The following is a 19,164-nucleotide window of genomic DNA, read 5'->3' as shown; positions in this document are numbered from 1 at the left end:
CCTTCACATTTTCCCAGAGGTACCCATAGATAGGTTTTTGATCCTTTGATTTGCATCAAACGCAATCTATCGTATGGGCTGTCTCACTTTGTCTCCTTCTCCGAGCTCGTCCGGCCTTCGATGTCTGCTTCCATTCCATGGGGGTCTCCGCCATCAGAGGGTCGTCTTCACCTTACTCCACCTGGGTTCCTGTCGCATGGGGCTTCGGTCGTGGTTCGTGAGGAATCGGGGTCTCCACTGGACTTCGCCTGGACTACGCCCGAGGATTAACTGCCAGCTCCGTGTGGAACACGAGCTACCTTATCCTTTGAACATACCTTTGCATTATTGCTGATGAAAATTAACTGCTATTGAAATAGCTTTGCTTTCAAGATTTCCTACGTGGATTACTTTACAATGATTTGCAACAGTTTGGGCCTTAATCATCTGATCAGGATATACTCCTTTCTACACGCGGCCTGTGGAGACGCTTCATCGCTCCTGCTTTCATCTGGAACATGCATGTCTACCTTCATGAGTTCATCACGTTAATGAGGTCACGACATCAGGTGGTTTTTGCTTGACCACCATGTCGTCGCGAAAGGGGGGATTGTAACGTGAGGAAATATGGGTTTTCTGTGCCAAAGGTCATTTGACTCGGCTGGGTCAAGAGCTGGGTCGCTGAGAACTTTCACCCACAGAGTGAGACCTTTGCAGACATGAAGTCTGCAAGAGTCTGGGAGAAACCATAACATCTGCCACCTGCAGTGCCAGAAGATGGGACACCCGGGACATCAAACTGAAGGGAAAGCTAGTCATAACATAACATAAAGTCTTAAACTTCCTTTCCTTTATTTTAAGTTGTTAAATGATCAGTATTATCACTTTGCTCATTATAAATGTGTTTTAATCAAATGAATGATTATTATGCTTTGGGTAATCATAATAACTAATGAATCACTGCTTAATTAAATAATGTTCTGAGGATGTTTTAGTGGTGACCTTCACACACTCAAACATTCACACACACACAGACTCTCACAGTAAACTCCAAAACACATTTGCTGATGCACACGTTTTGCTTTGAGAAGAGAAAGGCTTTTGGTAAGTTTCAGTCTTATGATTCAGTTCGTGCCCGACAACGAAAGAGAGAAGACCTGAATAAACGCTAAAGGGGGGACAGAGCCTATCGGCTCATTTCTCCCCACCCCCCCTCCCGTTATTCCTGTCAGCCAGACAGGACAGCTGAATGCAACAACTAACGCGGACTCGCCTCGAGTCCTTTGATTTCTGAGTAAATTGAACTTAAGGAAACACATCTGCAAACGTTTTTCCATCAAAGTGTACCGCGGGCATCTCTGGACCGGGTCGCGGAGATCTCCATCTCCTCTGCCAGCCGCTGGTGTCACCTGGATGAAACATCACCATCCTCTGGCGTCCCAGATCTAAAAGAGGGTCCGACTTTAGGTGAGGCAGTCCACGGCAGATAACGTTTGATGCATCTTTTCCAATAAGACCTAAGTTTATCCAAAACATCACTTTCACTCAGACACCTGTTTCTTCCTGAAGCAAAATCTAACGCACACACACGCACTCAGCTCACCTCATGTTCAATCTTCACACATTCACCACAAGGTCTATTTGAACAAGCATATCAACTGTTAAAGATTGTCCCACAAAGTTGCCAATGTTGATTGTCATTTCCATGTTTGTCATTTCAAAAATCATTAGTTTAGTTTGAAGAATTAAAACTTTTAACTTTCAAACTTGTTTCTTCATTGAACTGAAACACAGACACACGGATATTATCGTCAGTTTATCGATGAAAACAACCTGAGTCTTCTTAAAACTACACAATTTGGTTATTAATTTAATAAAATTAATATCACAAATTAATATGTAGAATGGTTCCTCTTTCATAAAAAAATAATCTTGAATTTGGTCATATGCAATTTGTTCCATGATTTTACTTAAAGCTGGTAGCAAACTTATTGGTCGACTGTTTTGACCAGTGGAGAATAATATGGACTAATTTTGTAACATGTGAGTGCCTAAATGTCCCTTTCGGTTCTTTCCTGAAATTCAGAAACATTGAATGCTATACCTTTAAGTAGGAAATTGTAGTACTCTTTCCACCTCAGGTTGCACCGAAGACATTACAAAAAAAGAATGGAAAAAATAAGCTGGATTAGTCGGTACCATTGCCGGTGGATGAATCTTCCTTGGTTTGGGAGTGAAGCAGCAAGACCGATGGAAGTGGCGGGCTTTGTCCAGTTTGCTGAGCGCCACATGAAACTAACCTGCTTTTGCTACCTTTCCATCCGATGCGTACCCTGTTAGCGTTAAACAGCAAAGTAAAACCTTCTAACTTGTACATGAACTTTTTCTATAAGTCAGCGAAACTTGGATTTGTAATTACAGAAAGTAAAATGTTATGTGTAGATGTGCGAAGGAGAGCCGCTACACCGTGCAGTGGAGCTAGATGAACTCTGGAATCGGTGAGCAAATCTTATGCTGTTATTTCAAATAAGTTTGCACTATTTTACCTGAAAAACGTTTAAAAAAGTTCATTGTACATATTCTGGTTAATAACTGTTGCACAAGTCTGATTTTTGAGAAAACCAGATTTATACTGTTGCTAACTGTGAATCCGAGTTTCCAATTGTATTTGGATGCATGGACGTAATTTTGGGGGGTGGGGGGGGGGGGGGGGGGGGACAGGGGGGACATGTCCCCCCACTTTTTCCAAAGTCAAGTTTTGACCCCTGCACTTTTTACCATCCAAAAACAATATTACGCTATATTAAATTGACACTGGTTGAGCTCTAGGACCAAGCGGAAAGCAACCGTTTGTGTTGAAGCCTGTTTCCCCTTAGAACATATTGTAAAGATACCCCCCACCCCCCGTGTCCCCCCCACTTCTAAAGTGAAAATTACATCCTTGTTTGGATGTCAAACAATATGGATAATATAGGTATTAATTATTGATCAGGTTTATTTGCATGACAGATAATTACACGAGTGGATTAATCTGGTGACTTTGATGGCGAGCCTTCTCACTTTGCAAAACATCAACATTTACGTTTAAACTCCAGAAACAGCGAACAACAAACTGAATAGTGAACAAAGAGATTTAATAAAACAATTTAGAGGCAAACAAACATTTCATTTTCAACCTTTTCTTCTCAAAAAACAAAGCACTTAATAAAACTGCTGCCTTTCATTTTAGTTAAAAGAGCTTCCAGATCAGTAGCACATGTCATTCAACACCATTATACAAGTCCCAAAATATATATTTTATTTATGTTCATTAATTCTGTCCTGTGTGGACTCTCGTGTGAAAGTTTAAACTTCTCCTTTGAGCAAATTTTTTTCCACAGAGCTCACAAGCAAAAGGCTTCTGTCCTGTGTGGACTCTCATGTGTCCGTCTAAATGTCCCTTTTGGGTAAATCTTTGTCCGCAAAGCTCACAAGCAAAGGGCTTCTGTCCTGTGTGGACTCTCATGTGAGTGCCTAATTTGTCCTTTCGGATAAATCTTTGTCCACAGAGCTCACAAGCAAAAGGCTTCTCTCCTGTGTGGGCCCTCGTGTGTTTGATTAAACTGGACTTATCACTAAATCTTTTTTCACACAGCTCACAAGCAAAAGGCTTTTGTCCTGTATGGACTCTCATGTGACAGACTAAATGTCCCTTTTGAGTAAATCTTTGTCCACAGAGCTCACAGGCAAAAGGCTTCTCTCCTGTGTGGACTCTCATGTGAAAGTATAAACTTGCCTTTTGGGTAAATCTGTGTCCACATAGCTCACAAGCAAAAGGCTTCTCTCCTGTGTGGACCCTCATGTGATTGATTAAACTGGACTTATTACTAAATCTTTTGTCACATAGCTCACAAGCAAAAGGCTTCTGTCCTGTATGGACTCTCATGTGAGAGTCTAAATTTCCCTTGCGTGTGAATCTTTGTCCACAGAGCTCACAGGCAAAAGGCTTTTGTCCTGTGTGGACTCTCATGTGAAAGTATAAACTGGACTTATCACTAAATCTTTTGTCACATAGCTCACAAGCAAAAGGCTTCTCTCCTGTGTGGACCCTCATGTGATTGTTTAAACTGGACTTATTACTAAGTCTTTTGTCACATAGCTCACAAGCAAAAGGCTTCTGTCCTGTATGGAATGTCATGTGACTGTTTAAACTTCCCTTGCGTGTGAATCTTTGTCCACAGAGCTCACAAGCAAAAGGCTTCTCTCCTGTGTGAACGCTCATGTGTCTGTTTAATTTTGATATGTAGCTGAAACTTTTTCCACAGTCGTCACAACTAAATGATTTTAGTTTTGTCTGACCTTTCCTGCTAGAGTCTACATTTTGCTTCACTCTAACACGTTTCTTATCAACACAACAGCTTGAAGACTTCAGTCCTGAATGACTTGTCACTCTCATGTGTTTCTGGAGAGACCGCTCATGGAGAAACTGTTCACCACACTCTGGGCAGCTGAAAGATTTGACAGCCTTAACATGTGATTTAGAAGACCTGCTCTCCTTCCGGTCTTTGTTATGATCTTTGGTGTTTGGCTCAGAATCTGACAAGAGTTTCAGTTGACAGTCAGAATTGTTGCCATCCTGGTCATCATCTTCATCGTTGCTGACTTCAGTCTCTGAAGAGTTAGAATCATATTCATAAAGATTTAGATCTGGATTCCTGGTAGTTTCTGCTCCTCCACAGTCCTCTCTACCACTTTCTGCTTTCATCTGGTCAGTGGTGCTGCTGGTTGGAAGATCTCTGTCTTTAGGTTGGTTCTGATCAAACTGTGACAACAGAACTTCTCTTTCTTCTTCCTTAACCTGATGAGAAACTGCAGAGAATGAAATGTTGGTGGCATCAGTTTTGATCTCATCAAGCTGCTCCTCCTCTTCCTGCTTCATGTTGAGGGGCTCCATGTCCTTCTGGTTCAAAGGAGGCCTCAGTTCTTCAGGAGCTCTTCCTTCTTCCTTAAACTGACACAAAACTGCAGAGAATGAATTATCACAGTTTAATATGAATGTAAATATAACAAAACTTTAAAATGTATTTTACTTTGAAAAACCAGTACTGCCGTTTTTCCCCGTGTGCGAAGGAGCCGGCTTCTGTGCGGTGCGCTGCTCTCACGAGTTAAAGAAAACTACAGGGAGAGAAAAGGTGGAAGAAAGGAACCTTACGTTAGAACAGACCTGGGCATTTTACGGCCCGCGGGCCACATCCGGCCCTTTGGTTGACTTTGACCGGCCCGCGTAAGGTTAATTGGAAATTACAAAATAAATGTATTTTCTCATTTTACCTCATGCATGGGCTAAGGCTGCATTGCTTTTATTTTGAAGTTGTTTTTTACGTGCACAATGACGCAATACGTATAGCAACAAGTGCCCGCGGTTGACAAGGTGATTGTAGCCCCAGAAATGTCCGCTCATGCAAAAAAAAAAAAAAAAAAAAGAAAGATGCCGAATGCAGGATTTTCAACAAAAATTGGACTGCTAAGTATTTTTTTTACTGAAGTCGGAGGTAAAGCCATGTGTTTGGTTTGTGGGGAAGAGATTGCCGTGTTTAAGGACTACAATTTGAGTCGGCATTACGACAAGAAACACTCGGAAAAATACAAGAACTCATCTGATGCTGAGAGGGCACGGACATCCGAAGCTTTGCTAGCAAAGTTGCAAAAGCAGCAAGGCTGTTTTTACTAAGCTTCACACATCCAGGGATGCAGCAACCAGGACCAGCTTTGTGATATCTCACAAAATAGCTAAAAACAGCAAGCCGTTTTCGGAGGGAGAGTTTGTCAAAGAGTGCATGGTGGACTCCGCCGCACTAATATGCCCTGAAAAAAAGGAGCATTTGAGCAAATCCTGCTGTCCAGGTGAACCGTGACCAGGAGGATCGAGGGCATTGCGGGGAACCTGGAGCTTCAGCTGCAACGTGAAGTGGCAAGTTTTGACTTTTTCTCATTAGACGGGAGCTGTAAAGCCGGGCGTACACTGTGCGACTTTTTCACTCGCAGCACTCAGCTTCAGCTCAAACTGTACGACTTCCTCGCAGAGCAGATCTCACGAGTCATGTGCTCACACTGTACGACCCAGTTCTCGTATGCGACCTGACTGCTCACACTGTACGTCTGGTAGCAACACGTCGGCCCTAAAAATGTGCTAAAAATAGCAGTTTTTACTCAACACGTCAGACTTTTTTGTCTTGCCTGTTGTCCTTCGGGAGTGCTGCAGGAGGACACACAGGGATTTATGGGGGTTGGATGAGGAAAACGAAATAAAGAAAGTGAATCTGTGTTTTGTGATCAGTTTAATTTGACATGAACACGACAAACACGCTTTCTTGACAATCTTTGTGAGTAAAAAAACGTGTAGAAACAAAAACGAACAGCGTGTGTTATTAGGGAAATAGCGAGCGACCGGCCGGCGTTGATGCAGGATGGCGCGCGCATGTGCCGTGAGCGGTTCTGATACTTTTTGGATCGCAGCTGCTCGCAGCGCCGCTTCAACAGTGCGATACCCTCACGAGGGACGAGCGAAATATTAAACACACCAGAAGTCCCTGCGACCTCACGACTGCTGATCGGCGGCTGGTCACGTGGTGTTAATCGCCTCTCGCCTGTACACTACACGACCGCTCGGCGCAAAACTCGCCCCGATGTCGTGGCTTCTCGCACGACTGGAAAATCGGCTCAAAAAGGGGGTTACGAGAGGCGATTAACACCACGTGACCAGCCGCCGATCAGCAGTCGTGAGGTCGCAGGGACTTCTGGTGTGTTTAATATTTCGCTCGTCCCTCGTGAGGGTATCGCACTGTTGAAGCGGCGCTGCGAGCAGCTGCGATCCAAAAAGTATCAGAACCGCTCACGGCGCATGCGCGCGCCATCCTGCATCAACGCCGGCCGGTCGCTCGCTATTTCCCTAATAACACACGCTGTTCGTTTTTGTTTCTACACGTTTTTTTTACTCACAAAGATTGTCAAGAAAGCGTGTTTGTCGTGTTCGTGTCAAATTAAACTGATCACAAAACACAGATTCACTTTCTTTATTTCGTTTTCCTCATCCAACCCCCATAAATCCCTGTGTGTCCTCCTGCAGCACTCCCGAAGGACAACAGGCAAGACAAAAAACTCTGACGTGTTGAGTAAAAACTGGTATTTTTAGCACATTTTTAGGGCCGACGTGTTGCTACCAGACGTACAGTGTGAGCAGTCAGGTCGCATGCGAGAACTGGGTCGTACAGTGTGAGCACATGACTCATGAGATCTGCTCTGCGAGGAAGTCGTACAGTTTGAGCTGAAGCTGAACGCTGCGAGTGAAAAAGTTGCACAGTGTACGCCCGTACAGGGAAAAATGTCGGACTTTTGAAACGCATGCAAGATAAAGATACAGAAATCGATGCAGATCAAAAATTGGTGTTTTTGCATTGAATTATACACCAACATGTGTTGTGCAAGTCAGTGCTAAAAATCAACCATGTTACTGATGTTGTTACTAAAATAATAAACTTCATCAGGGCGCGGGCAATGGATCACAGACAGTTTGTGGCTCTCTTGGAGGACTCCACACAGCTGTCAGATGGCTCAGCCTGGGGAAAGTGCTGAAGAGGGTTTGGGACTCAAAAGCAGAGATTCAGGATCTCTGCTGGATTTCTACTCTTCTCTTAAGGAGGAGAACTTTCCAAACCTGAGGAGACATGCTCAGAAGATGTTGGTTCTCTTCAGCTCTACCTACATTTGTGAACAAACATTTTCAATGATGAAGTTTACAAAATCCAGGTAAAGATCCTCTCTCACTGATGATCATTTGTCAGCTGTGCTTCGCATCTCCACCTCAGACATTCAACCTGACTTTGATGCACTCGTTAAAGCCCAGCAGAGACTAGATTTCTCTCACTGAATAAGAAAAAAATTGCTTAAAAACACAAAATAATGTGTTTGGACCACAAATGTAGGCAACTAGCAGTGAACTGGGACACTTTTTTTTAAACCTCTTTCTCAAGATCACAGTTCAGTGATTTTATTTTACAGACAATACTGTGTGTCTGTAGAATGCTAAGAACCTCTTTCCAACAATATTTGAAACTCAGAATGTGTTTTGGAGTGAATGTGACTGAAACTGTTAACTAATAGAAGTCACAAATGTTTAACAAAAACCAAATGTGCACACTTTGTTTACCATTGCCTTGGGAAATTTGAATAAATCACATTTTTGTAAGACAACTTCACTTTTTCCTTTTTGCTCATTTATAACATATAGTCTACTCTTACCAGCTTGAAGAAACGATGGTATTTACTGCTTTTTATAAAGAAATACCATTAATATTATGCATAATTGACTTCAGCCTTTTGGCCTGGCCCTCCACAATATTTTCTATTTCTCATGTGGCCCCATGGAAAAAATAATTGCCCACCCCTGCGTTAGAAGAAGGCATTTTTAGTTCAGACCGGTGAAAACCAGCTTCATGCTAACGCACGCTGCTACATGTGAACAGTAACGTAGTCAATGTGGTCTGTCGTTAATGCGTAGTTCCAGATCGGTAACAGCGTACAGCTTCATGTCGGGTCATGTTCCCACCGAGACTCATTTCTGCTCGCATTTTCAGAAGAAGAGGAAGGAAGCCGAGGAAGATGTTGAGGTAACGTTAGATGAAGATGCTCATTGTTCTTCATCGTGACCCAGTTCCCTCTGAGTGATCTGTACTGTGATACGTGTGATATTCCCAACATTCCTATTGGTGATTGAAGGGAATCTAACATGTGGCTAATATATTAGACAAGTAGGCTGAAGTGGAGGAGGTGAGTGAAGGAGAGACAAGTGGAGAGGCAGAGTAGGGCTGCTCAATTAATCGAATTTTAATCACGATTACGATCTGAGTTTTGAACGATTATAAAAAACAAAACAAGCCGATTATTTGCTCCTCCCGCTTGCGCTGCCCTGAGTTGCAAATGAAGCGCTCCTCCACCGTGTTGCCAACTTAGCGACTTTGACGCTATTTCTAGCAGCTTTTCAGAACCCCTTCTTGACTTTTTAATCTTAAAAGTACCTAGCGAACATCTCAGAAACATCTCTGGTAACCCTTAGCTACTTTCTGGATAACTGTCATCGACATTTCCTGCAGGTTAGCTAAACACTCCGCCTACGCTCCGGACCGTTCTTCACAACATTAGGAAAGGGAATGATGCAGTGATGTGTAGGTCACTAAAGACAGCTCTCGGAGCCGGCTCCCTGTTGGATTAACCAGAGTGAGTGACACACACACCGCACCTGCGGACTCCTGAGCAGCTAAAAACAGCTAAATGTGCGCGTGCAGCGTGCTTAACACACGTGCAGCTTGCCCCTGATTGCTGAGACCGGGGTGGGGGGGTGGGGGGTGCAGCTGTGGTTGGGACAATTATTACATTAACTGATGGACCTGTAAATAAATAGTTTATAAATAAGGTAGAAATAAGTTCCTCACGCTGATAACTAATAACTAATCTCTCTGAGGACACGGTGCTAGTGCACGCTCCTACAGCACCTTGACACGACTCAGTAAATGTTATGCAACATTTTGTGAACATCAATTTATTTGCATTTATTTGTTATAAATGCCACTGTATAATTCTTGCTGTCAGTATTTGCAAGATATTGGTATTTGGGTCTGTACTGGTTAGACTTAAATGAGTTAAACCAAGGTCTATAGCCCTTGGGTCATAGACTATGAGCTATAAGTATATTGGTCTTTTTATACTGGGAATCAGAGGAGTTATTTTAGTGATCATCTTGTTTCTTATTTTTGTCCTGATTGTGCCCTGAACAGTTTTATGACTGAATAAAAACAAATAAAATCGACTTCCGGTTATGGCTGCCATGTGAGAGGACGGGCGCACCACGGCTACGCCACCAATTCTTCTTTAAAGCAATGACAACAGCTCCACTCAGACAAGAATAACAGAGGTTGAAGTTCTTTATGATGCCAACAACACGTAAGACAGACCCAGCGGTTAAGTCAGCAACCAAACGGCCTAAACTGACGGACCTCCGGATCAGCAACGACACACCGAAAGTTAAGGAAATGGCTACGAGTGACGCAGCAACGGTGGTAATGAACGAAGAGAAAGCAAACAAGATTCTAGCAGCGATTAACTCATTAAAATCTGAATTCTCAGCAAGACTGGATAATGTCATGGAGGCAATTGAAAAGGTACGGAAAGAAACAAATGACTGTGTTGAACGAGTGACCCGGGCCGAGCAGCGTACAAGTGCTGGCCAGTAAATTAGAATATCATCAAAAGGTTGAAAATATTTCAGTAATTCCATTCAAAACGTGAAACTTGTACATTATATTCATGCAATGCACACAGACCAATGTATTTCCAATGTTCATTACGTTTAATTTTGATATTTATAGGTGACAACCAATGAAAACATCAAATCTGGTATCTCAGAAAATTAGAATATTCTAAAGGCCAATGAAAAAATGTTTGTTTCTCTAATGTTGGCCAACTGAAAAGAATGAACATGAAAAGAATGTGCATGTATAGCACTCAATACTTAGTCGGGGCTCCTTTTGCCTCAATAACTGCAGTAATGCGGCGTGGCATGGACTCGATCAGTCTGTGGCACTGCTCAGGTGTTATGAGAGCCCAGGTTGCTCTGATAGTCGTCTTCAGCTCCTCTGCATTGTTGGGTCTAGCGTATTGCATCCTCCGCTTCACAATACCCCATAGATTTTCTATGGGGTTAAGGTCAGGCGAGTTTGCTGGCCAATCAAGGACAGGGATACCATGGTCCTTGAACCAGGTGCTGGTGGTTTTGGCACTGTGTGCAGGTGCCAAGTCCTGTTGAAAGGTGAAGTCTGCATCCCCATAAAGTTGGTCAGCAGCAGGAAGCATGAAGTGCTCTAAAACTTCCTGGTAGACGGCTGCATTGACCCTGGACCTCAGGAAACAGAGTGGGCCAACACCGGCAGATGACATGGCACCCCACACCATCACTGACGGTGGAAACTTTACACTGGACCTCATGCAACGTGGATTCTGTGCTTCTCCGCTCTTCCTCCAGACTCTGGGTCCTTGATTTCCAAAGGAAATGCAGAACTTGCTTTCATCAGAAAACATAACTTTGGACCACTCAGCATCAGTCCAGTCCTTTTTGTCCTTGGCCCAGGCGAGACGCTTCTTGCGCTGTTTCTTGTTCAAGAGTGGCTTGACACACGGAATGCGACACCTGAATCCCATGTCTTTCATGAGTCTCCTCGTGGTGGTTCTTGAAGCGCTGACTCCAGCTGCAGTCCACTCTTTGTGGATCTCCCCCACATTTTTGAATGGGTTTGTCGTCACAATTCTCTGCAGGGTGCGGTTATCCCTAGAGCTTGTACACTTTTTTCTACCACATTTTTTCCGTCCCTTCGCCTGTCTGTTAATGTGCTTGGACACAGAGCTCTGCGAACAGCCAGCTTCTTTAGCAATCACCTTTTGTGTCTTGCCCTCCTTGTGCAAGGTGTCAATGATTGTCTTTTGGACAGCTGTTAAGTCAGAAGTCTTCCCCATGATTGTGGTGCCTTCAAAACAAGACTGAGGGACCTTTTAAAGGCCTTTGCAGGTGTTTTGAGTAAATCAGCTGATTAGAGTGGCAGCAGGTGTCTTCTATATTCAGCCTTTTCAGAATATTCTAATTTTTTGAGATACCAAATTTGGAGTTTTCATTAGTTGTCACTTATGAATATCAAATTTAAATGTAATGAACATTGGAAATACATTGGTCTGTGTGCATTGCATGAATATAATGTACAAGTTTCACGTTTTGAATGGAATTACTGAAATATTTTCAACCTTTTGATGATATTCTAATTTACTGGCCAGCACTTGTATATCAGGAGTAGAGGACGAGCTGCAAAGCCTGCAGGCCGACGTTAAGGACCTAAAAGAACACAAAGCAGCACTGGAAGATAAAATCCTCGACCTGGAAACTAGGACCAGGCTGAATAATCTCAGACTGATTAACCTTCCGGAGGGGGCAGAGGGACCGGACCCTTGTGTTTTCCTGGAAAAGTGGATCCCGGAGGTGCTGGGTTTGGAAACACAGAGCTGCAGCGTAGCACTGGAGAGGGCGCACCGCATCGGTCCAAAGGGGGACGCGGAGACACGGCCCAGAACTCTCATCATGAGGTTCCTTAGCTACAAAAGTAAAGTGGCAGTCATCACGGCAGCACGGAACAAGAAAGAAATCCGGTACAAAAACCAGCAGGTGTGGTTTTATCAAGATCTGGCGACAGGAGTCCATCAGAAGAGGAAACAATTCGACCCAATACGCCAGGAGCTGTGCAGGCTGGGAGTCAGACATGGAATAGTTTACCCCGCAAAGATGTTGGTTACTTACAAGGGTCAGGTCCATGCCTTCAAGAGCCCCGCTGAAGCGAAACAACTACTAAAAATAATCCAGGAGGAATCACCCAGAGCTAAGTGATAGTTAAAAAGGGGAAAAAAGAGGAAGAAGCTAATTGACCGGGAGGGATATAAAGAGAGAACTAAACCTGCTTAAATAATAGAATCAAATGGAGCGCTAATAATGTGGTGGATAGTGGTGAGGCTGATTTTTTTTGTTTGTTTCCTTTTACTTAGGTTCTGTATTTGGAAAGTGGTTGGACTTTTCCTCACTGAGGACAGGTCCCAGCGTAGCGGGAGACAGAGATGGGTACAGTTGCTCCTAAGCGAGCGAGGGAGAAAAAGAGTGTTATGAAAGTTCTGATTGTTCAAATGTTCCAGTTGGTTGTGCTTTTCAGGCAAAAGAACGGCAATCCAAAACAACAAACAAGTATTACATAAAATGAACATAGATATAATGTCCTGGAATTGCAGAGGCTTACAACAACCTCAGGGTTTCCCTTACATAGGCGTAGCGCTGAAATCCCACCGCCACGCCTACAACATCCCAAGTTTTATTTATTTTTTTTGCGCCGTTTCCCGAAGAAGCAGCGGGAACTACTGTGTTGTTTCTTGTGATCACAGCCGGCAGGTAGCAAGAAGGAGGAGGCAGGGCAGGGTGGTTACAGCTATGAGCGTACGGATAAAGCATTTTTGACGAATACGAGCATGAAACGAGTGTAAAACTCGTAAATATCTGTAATCGTGCTGAATGAAATCCTCATTGGGTAACTGACTGTCTTCACGCTCTGTGATTGGCCAGTAAGATAGAGCGCCCGCCCCTCCCTACACACAAAACTGCAGCCGGGAGCTCCGTGGCGTCAGCTTGGCCCAGGCATCAATGCACACACACAGACAGTAAAGCCGGCCGTACACTGTGCGACTTTTTCACTTTTTTGAGCCGATTTTCCACTCGTGCGAGAATCCACAGGATCGGGGCAAGTTTTGTGCTGAGCGTCGTGTAGTGTACAGGGGATTACGAGAGGCGATTAACACCACGTGACCAGCTACCGATCAGCAATCGTGAGCTCGCACGGACTTCTGGAGTGATTAATATTTATCTCGTTCCTCATGAGGGTTGAAGCAGCGCAGCGAGCAGCTGCGACCCAAAAAGTATCAGAACCGCTCACGGCGCATGCGCAATCCTGCATCAACTCCGCTCACCCGCTAATTCCCTAATAACACACGTTGTTCGTTTTTATTTCTACACGATTTTTTTTACTCACAATGATTGTCAAGAAAGCGTGTTTGTCGTGTTCATGTCAAACTAAACTGATCACAAAACACAGATTTACTTTCTTTATTTCGTTTCCTCATCCAACCCCCATAAATCCCTGTGTGTCCTCCTGCAGCACTCCCAAAGGACAACAGGCAAAAACAAGACAAAAAAGTCTGACGTGTTGTGTAAAAACTGCTATTTTTAGGTCCGACGTGTTGCTACCAGACGTACAGTGAGCACATGACTCGTGAGATCTGCCCTGCGCTGAAGTCGTACAGTTTGAGCTGAAGCTGTGTTACGAGTGAAAAAGTCGCACAGTGTCCGCCCAGCTTATTATAATGTTCACTGTAATGCATCTTGATGTTCTTAACAAATAAGTCAAATCAAAAATATTGGTCAATAATGCCAAATATGTACATTTGTGTTTCAGTCATTTTTATACTGGCTTAAAAATACTTCATTAAGTCTACTAAGCAGGGGTGTAGAACGTTTTTAATAGGGCCAGCCCAGTAATGATCTTGGACCAAAATAAAGGGGGCAGAGTGTCAAATAAAGGGGGAAAAAGAAGATGTTTTTCCAGACGCCAAGAAAAATTAAATGCCAAATCCACCCTGCAAAGTGTGTCACTGAGAGTTTAAAACAGAAATTATTATTGTGCAAATATTGGTGTACTCACCTTTAATACTAGTTATTACAATGCAGCAGTCGCTGGATTGGTGCAGTTCAAAGTGGAGTGCATCAAATAAAACAATATTAACATAAAGGTGAGACGTGTCACCCCCCCCCCCCCCCCCCCCCCGCCAACACCACCTCCACCACAGCTGGAAAAATTCCTAGGGGAAACACTGAACCTATAAAGATAAAACAGGTAATGAATAAGATTAAAGATAAAAACTCAAAAGTTGTCTTTTTTTACAGGAAACACATCTTCCAGATGAAGACATTTTGAAAATCAAAAGGAGGTGGCGGGGCATGGTTTGGTCGGCCTCAATTTCATCTCGGACCAGTGGGGTAATGATACTAATTCATAATGCAATTCCTATTCAGGCTAAAAAGATTATCAGAGATAAAAGGGGAAGGTATCTAATTATTCAAGGTAGACTGCTAGAAGAGGAGTTGGTGTTAGTAAACTTATATGGACCCAATGCAGATGATCCCGAATTTTTCGAGGAATTATTTATGAATCTTTCCACATTGACAGGGCAATTCATAATTGCAGGAGATTTTAACTGCACTTTAAATCCTAGTCAGGACAGATCCACGGGAATAGATCAATCTCATATTAAAACAAGGAGTATCTTACAGTATTATATGAAAGAGCTAAATCTAATTGATATATGGAGAGAAAGAAATCAACAGACTAAAACATATTCCTGCTACTCTTCAGTCTTCAAAACATACTCCCAAATTGACTATATTTTAATATCATCTACCCTGCAACACAAGATTCAAAGCTGTGAATATGATGTAATAGCCATATCAGATCATGCACCATGTTGCATGATATACAAAGAGGATAGACTCTCAAAAGACCCAACAAGATGGCATTTCCAGAATAAGTGGCTACTAGAGGAGGATTTTATAAAATATTTAGGGACCCAGATCGATATATTTTTTGAAATTAACACAACACAAACATCAGCCGGTATTAGATGGGAAGCATTTAAAGCTTATATAAGGGGGCATATTATAAGTTATACTAGCACGAACCAAAAGAAAAAGAGGGAGACACAATTAAATATGGAAAATAGACTAAAGAATCTGCAGAAAAAAGTAAATGAAAGATACAATCCAACAAGCGAAAAAGAATTGCTGATTTTAAAGGCGGAATATGAGAAATTGTCAACATTAAGAGCAGCAGCGAGCCTACAGAGATTACGACAGAGCTTTTACGAACAAGGAGAAAAACCTGGAAAGGTTCTAGCATGGCAAATAAAAAGATTAGAAACAAAAATACCAATTACAAATCTGCGGTTGCAAGGTAACAATATAATAGAACCATCTGAAATAAATAATATAATTAGAGATTATTATGAGAAGTTGTAAAGCCCTAAAACAGTCAAGATGCAGGATATTACAGAGTTTCTAGATAAATTACAAATACCAAAAATACAGAGAGAAGAAAGAGAGGAATTAGAAATGGAGATCAGTATTACGGAACTAGAATCTGCCATGGATAGTATAAAATCTGGGAAAAGAGCGGGACCTGATGGCATCACAATTGAGATATCTAAAAAATTTAAATCTAAGTTAAGTAAACCACTTCTGGAAATGTTTAAAGAGGCCTTTCAGGAAAATAACTTACCACCACTCATGAATAGAACTCTAATAACATTGCTTCCCAAACCTGGAAAATTGTTTGACGAATGCGGTAATATGAGACCTATAAGCCTATTAAATGTAGATCTAAAGATTATGTGCAAACTGCTTGCAAAACGACTGCAAACAGTTCTACCCAATATCATTAATAGGGACCAAAATGGTTTTATCTTAGGAAGACAAGGGCTACATAATGTAAGGAGGGTGTTAAATATTATTCATTATAATACAGAAAAGCCAGACACGGCGATATTGTCCTTGGATGCAGAAAAGGCATTTGACCAAGTAGAATGGCCTTTTCTTTTCAAAGTCTTGGAAAAGTTTGGTTGTGGTGAAAATTTCATAAAATGGGTCAAACTACTATATAAAAATGCGGAGGCTGAGGTTTTGTCAAACAGGAATGTCTCAAAGCCAATATCAATAGGAAGAGGGTGTAGACAGGGTTGTCCCCTGTCGCCGCTGCTTTTTATTATGGCAATTGAGCCTCTGGCCATAGCGATCAGGTCAAATCCCCAAATCAAAGGAATTACAGTTGCGAATAGTGAACACAAAATAGCACTATACGCAGATGACACACTGCTATTTCTCACTAATCTTAAAAAATCGATCCCAGTATTATTAGAAGTAATTTAAAAAATAGGTGACATCACGGGATATAAAATTAATAAAAATAAATCCTCAATCCTGATGCTTAATGATGATGAGAGAAGAAATCCCCTGTTAGAAATAACTCAATTTAAAATAACTGACAAAATAGAATACTTAGGAATACAAATCATGCCTCGGCTAGAACGGATAGCAGAAGCAAACTATGCACCGGTGCTAAAAGAAATTAGTGAACAAATGGAGAGATGGGCCCATCTACCACTATCATTGATTGGAAGAATAAATATTTTAAAAATGAATGTACTCCCAAAACTGCTCTACCTGTTCCAGAACATCCCCCTGCCACCCCCCACGGAACTATTCCCCAGGCTGGAGAAAGAATTCATTAGATTTATCTGGAAGAACAAACGGGCAAGACTTAGACTCTCCTTAATGTATCTACCCTATGAGAGAGGGGGGCTGAAATGCCCCAACTTAAAATGGTATTACTGGGCCGCACAGTTAAGGACTATTACATACTGCTTTTCAGCCACAAACCCCACACACTGGGCGGAATTAGAATCACAAGATCTAAAGTTGCCATTCTTCTTGTATGTGTACTCTGACTCACAAAAGAAATTATTAAAACCTATAAAGAATCCGATAGTGAAAAATATGATAAAAGTTTGGTTCTCAGTGAAAAAGCATCTTACAGAAGAACAAGAATTGTCTTGTTTCAGTCCCATATGGGGTAACCAGCAATTTACACCCGGAAGAGCTGATGCCGTGTTTAAAAGCTGGTATTTACAGGGAATTAAATCAGTTAAGGACTTATATTTGCAAAATTCTGATCATTTGATGTCCTTTGAGCAGTTAAGGGCTAAATATGGAATAGAAAGGAAATATTTTTTTAAATACCTCCAGCTCAGAAGTTTTCTAAAGTCTAAGCAAAAAAATGGGGACTCCAAACCCTCCATCACCATGTTGGAAGAAATGATGACAAAGGACTTCACACGAAGAGGAATAGTCTCGGACTGTTATCGGATAATCGTGGAACATCATTCAGATGGAGCGAACGATAGAAGAGCAGCATGGCAAGACGACCTCAGGCAAGAACTGAGTAAAGAGGACTGGCAGAAGGCCTGTGGAGGAGCTCATACCAAGTTCATTAATGCAAGGTTAAGATTAATTCAGCATAAATATTTAATGCGGACATATGTCACCCCAGAGAGACTGAAGAAATACAATAGCAATATACCAGATACATGTGTTAAATGTGCTGTTCATAAAGGGACATTGTATCATTGTGTTTGGGAGTGTACAGAAATCAAAAAGTTCTGGGAGGATGTAAGAATTTCTACTGAAAAAATTATCAAAAAGGAGGTACCATTGGATGCTAAATTGTTTCTAATAGGACTTTGCCCTAATGAGTATGCTTATAGCAAGTGTCAGCGTGTCTTTTTGGATCTTAGTTTAATGGTAGCAAAAAAGTGTATAGCTATGGCATGGAAATCGCTCCATAGGCCCACTGTGAAGGATTGGATGAAACAGATGTTACAGGTGATGCCGCTGGAACGGATTACCTATATCTTAAAGGCCAAGCAACATTTATTTGACGAAATATGGACACCTTTTCTAACATATATTAAGAGGATGGACATAAAAAGCTAAGGACTTATAAAGTGGGAGAGTAGGAAAATAATCGGTCTTCTGACCAGCATTTAGACTGTAATGGGAGAAGCAAAAGTAAGGTGTAATTCGGGGACTTCTTAATCAAAGTTTTATTAAACATGTCTATGTGAATATTGCCTTCAATACTATAAATGTGAATATTGCCTTCAATACTATAAATGCACTAACGTTGGAGAGAATCGCCAGAAGCACAACCAAAATTGTTAAAATGTTCTGTTGTTCTGTTGTTCCATTAAGATTTTATACAGAATGTACTTTCAGTATACAACATAATAATGTGTGAAAGGTGTACAGTAAACTGAAAATGCAATAAAATATACTTTTTGAAAAAAATAAAATAAAATAAAATCAACATAAATTGAAAAATCGTCCTAAATAATCGTGATCTCAATTTCAGTCACCATAATCGTGATTATTATTTTTTCCATAATCGAGCAGCCCTAAGGCAGAGCAAGGAGCAGCATGATGATGGAGAGAGCAGCAGGGAAGCAGAGAATCTGTCTGGGACCCAAAATGTTCCTCCCATGGCTGTAGCACAACAGTCAAGCATTACAATTTATGTCAAGTTAAATTAATATTTTATTTAATTTTAATTAAACATAAGCTGTTTTACACACTCCTGCATTAATGTTCACCAAAAACACACAGTCTCATGTCTCAGAACGACCGTCTCCATACGTCTCTACCACCCTGCATTTAGGGGCGTGGTCCTGGTCAACACCATCTCCTGAACTCCACACTGAAGGTCAGAATGGGAAAGAAAGGTGATTTAAACTATTTTGAGCGTGGCATGGTTGTTGGTGCCAGACAGGCTGGTCTGAGTATTTCACAATCTGCTCAGTTACTGGGATTTTCACCCACAACCATTTCTAGGGTTTACAAAGAATGGTGTGAAAAGGGAAAAACATCCAGTATGCGGCAGTCCTGTGGGCCAAATGCCTTGTTGATGCTAGAGG

General features: G+C 41.9%; 1 protein-coding gene across 1 annotated transcript in view; it reads right to left on the bottom strand.

The window, feature by feature from the left end:
- Positions 1 to 3,096: 3,096 nt before the first annotated feature.
- LOC139061535 (gastrula zinc finger protein XlCGF57.1-like) overlaps positions 3,097 to 19,164 on the bottom strand; it is a 31,497-nt gene continuing 15,429 nt past the window's right edge. The window contains exons 2-3 of the mRNA XM_070548572.1: positions 5,049 to 5,133; positions 3,097 to 4,969 (exon numbers count right to left, since the gene is read on the bottom strand). Coding sequence (XP_070404673.1) covers positions 3,290 to 4,912 — 1,623 coding nt within the window. The 5' untranslated portion in view covers positions 4,913 to 4,969; positions 5,049 to 5,133 and the 3' untranslated portion in view covers positions 3,097 to 3,289. The remainder of the gene's footprint in view (positions 4,970 to 5,048; positions 5,134 to 19,164) is intronic.

Source organism: Nothobranchius furzeri, chromosome 2 (genome assembly GCF_043380555.1).
Source record: "Nothobranchius furzeri strain GRZ-AD chromosome 2, NfurGRZ-RIMD1, whole genome shotgun sequence".
NCBI lineage: Eukaryota > Metazoa > Chordata > Actinopteri > Cyprinodontiformes > Nothobranchiidae > Nothobranchius > Nothobranchius furzeri.
The sequence above is the reverse complement of the archived record's forward strand: the minus strand, read 5'-3'. Positions and strand labels throughout refer to the sequence as shown.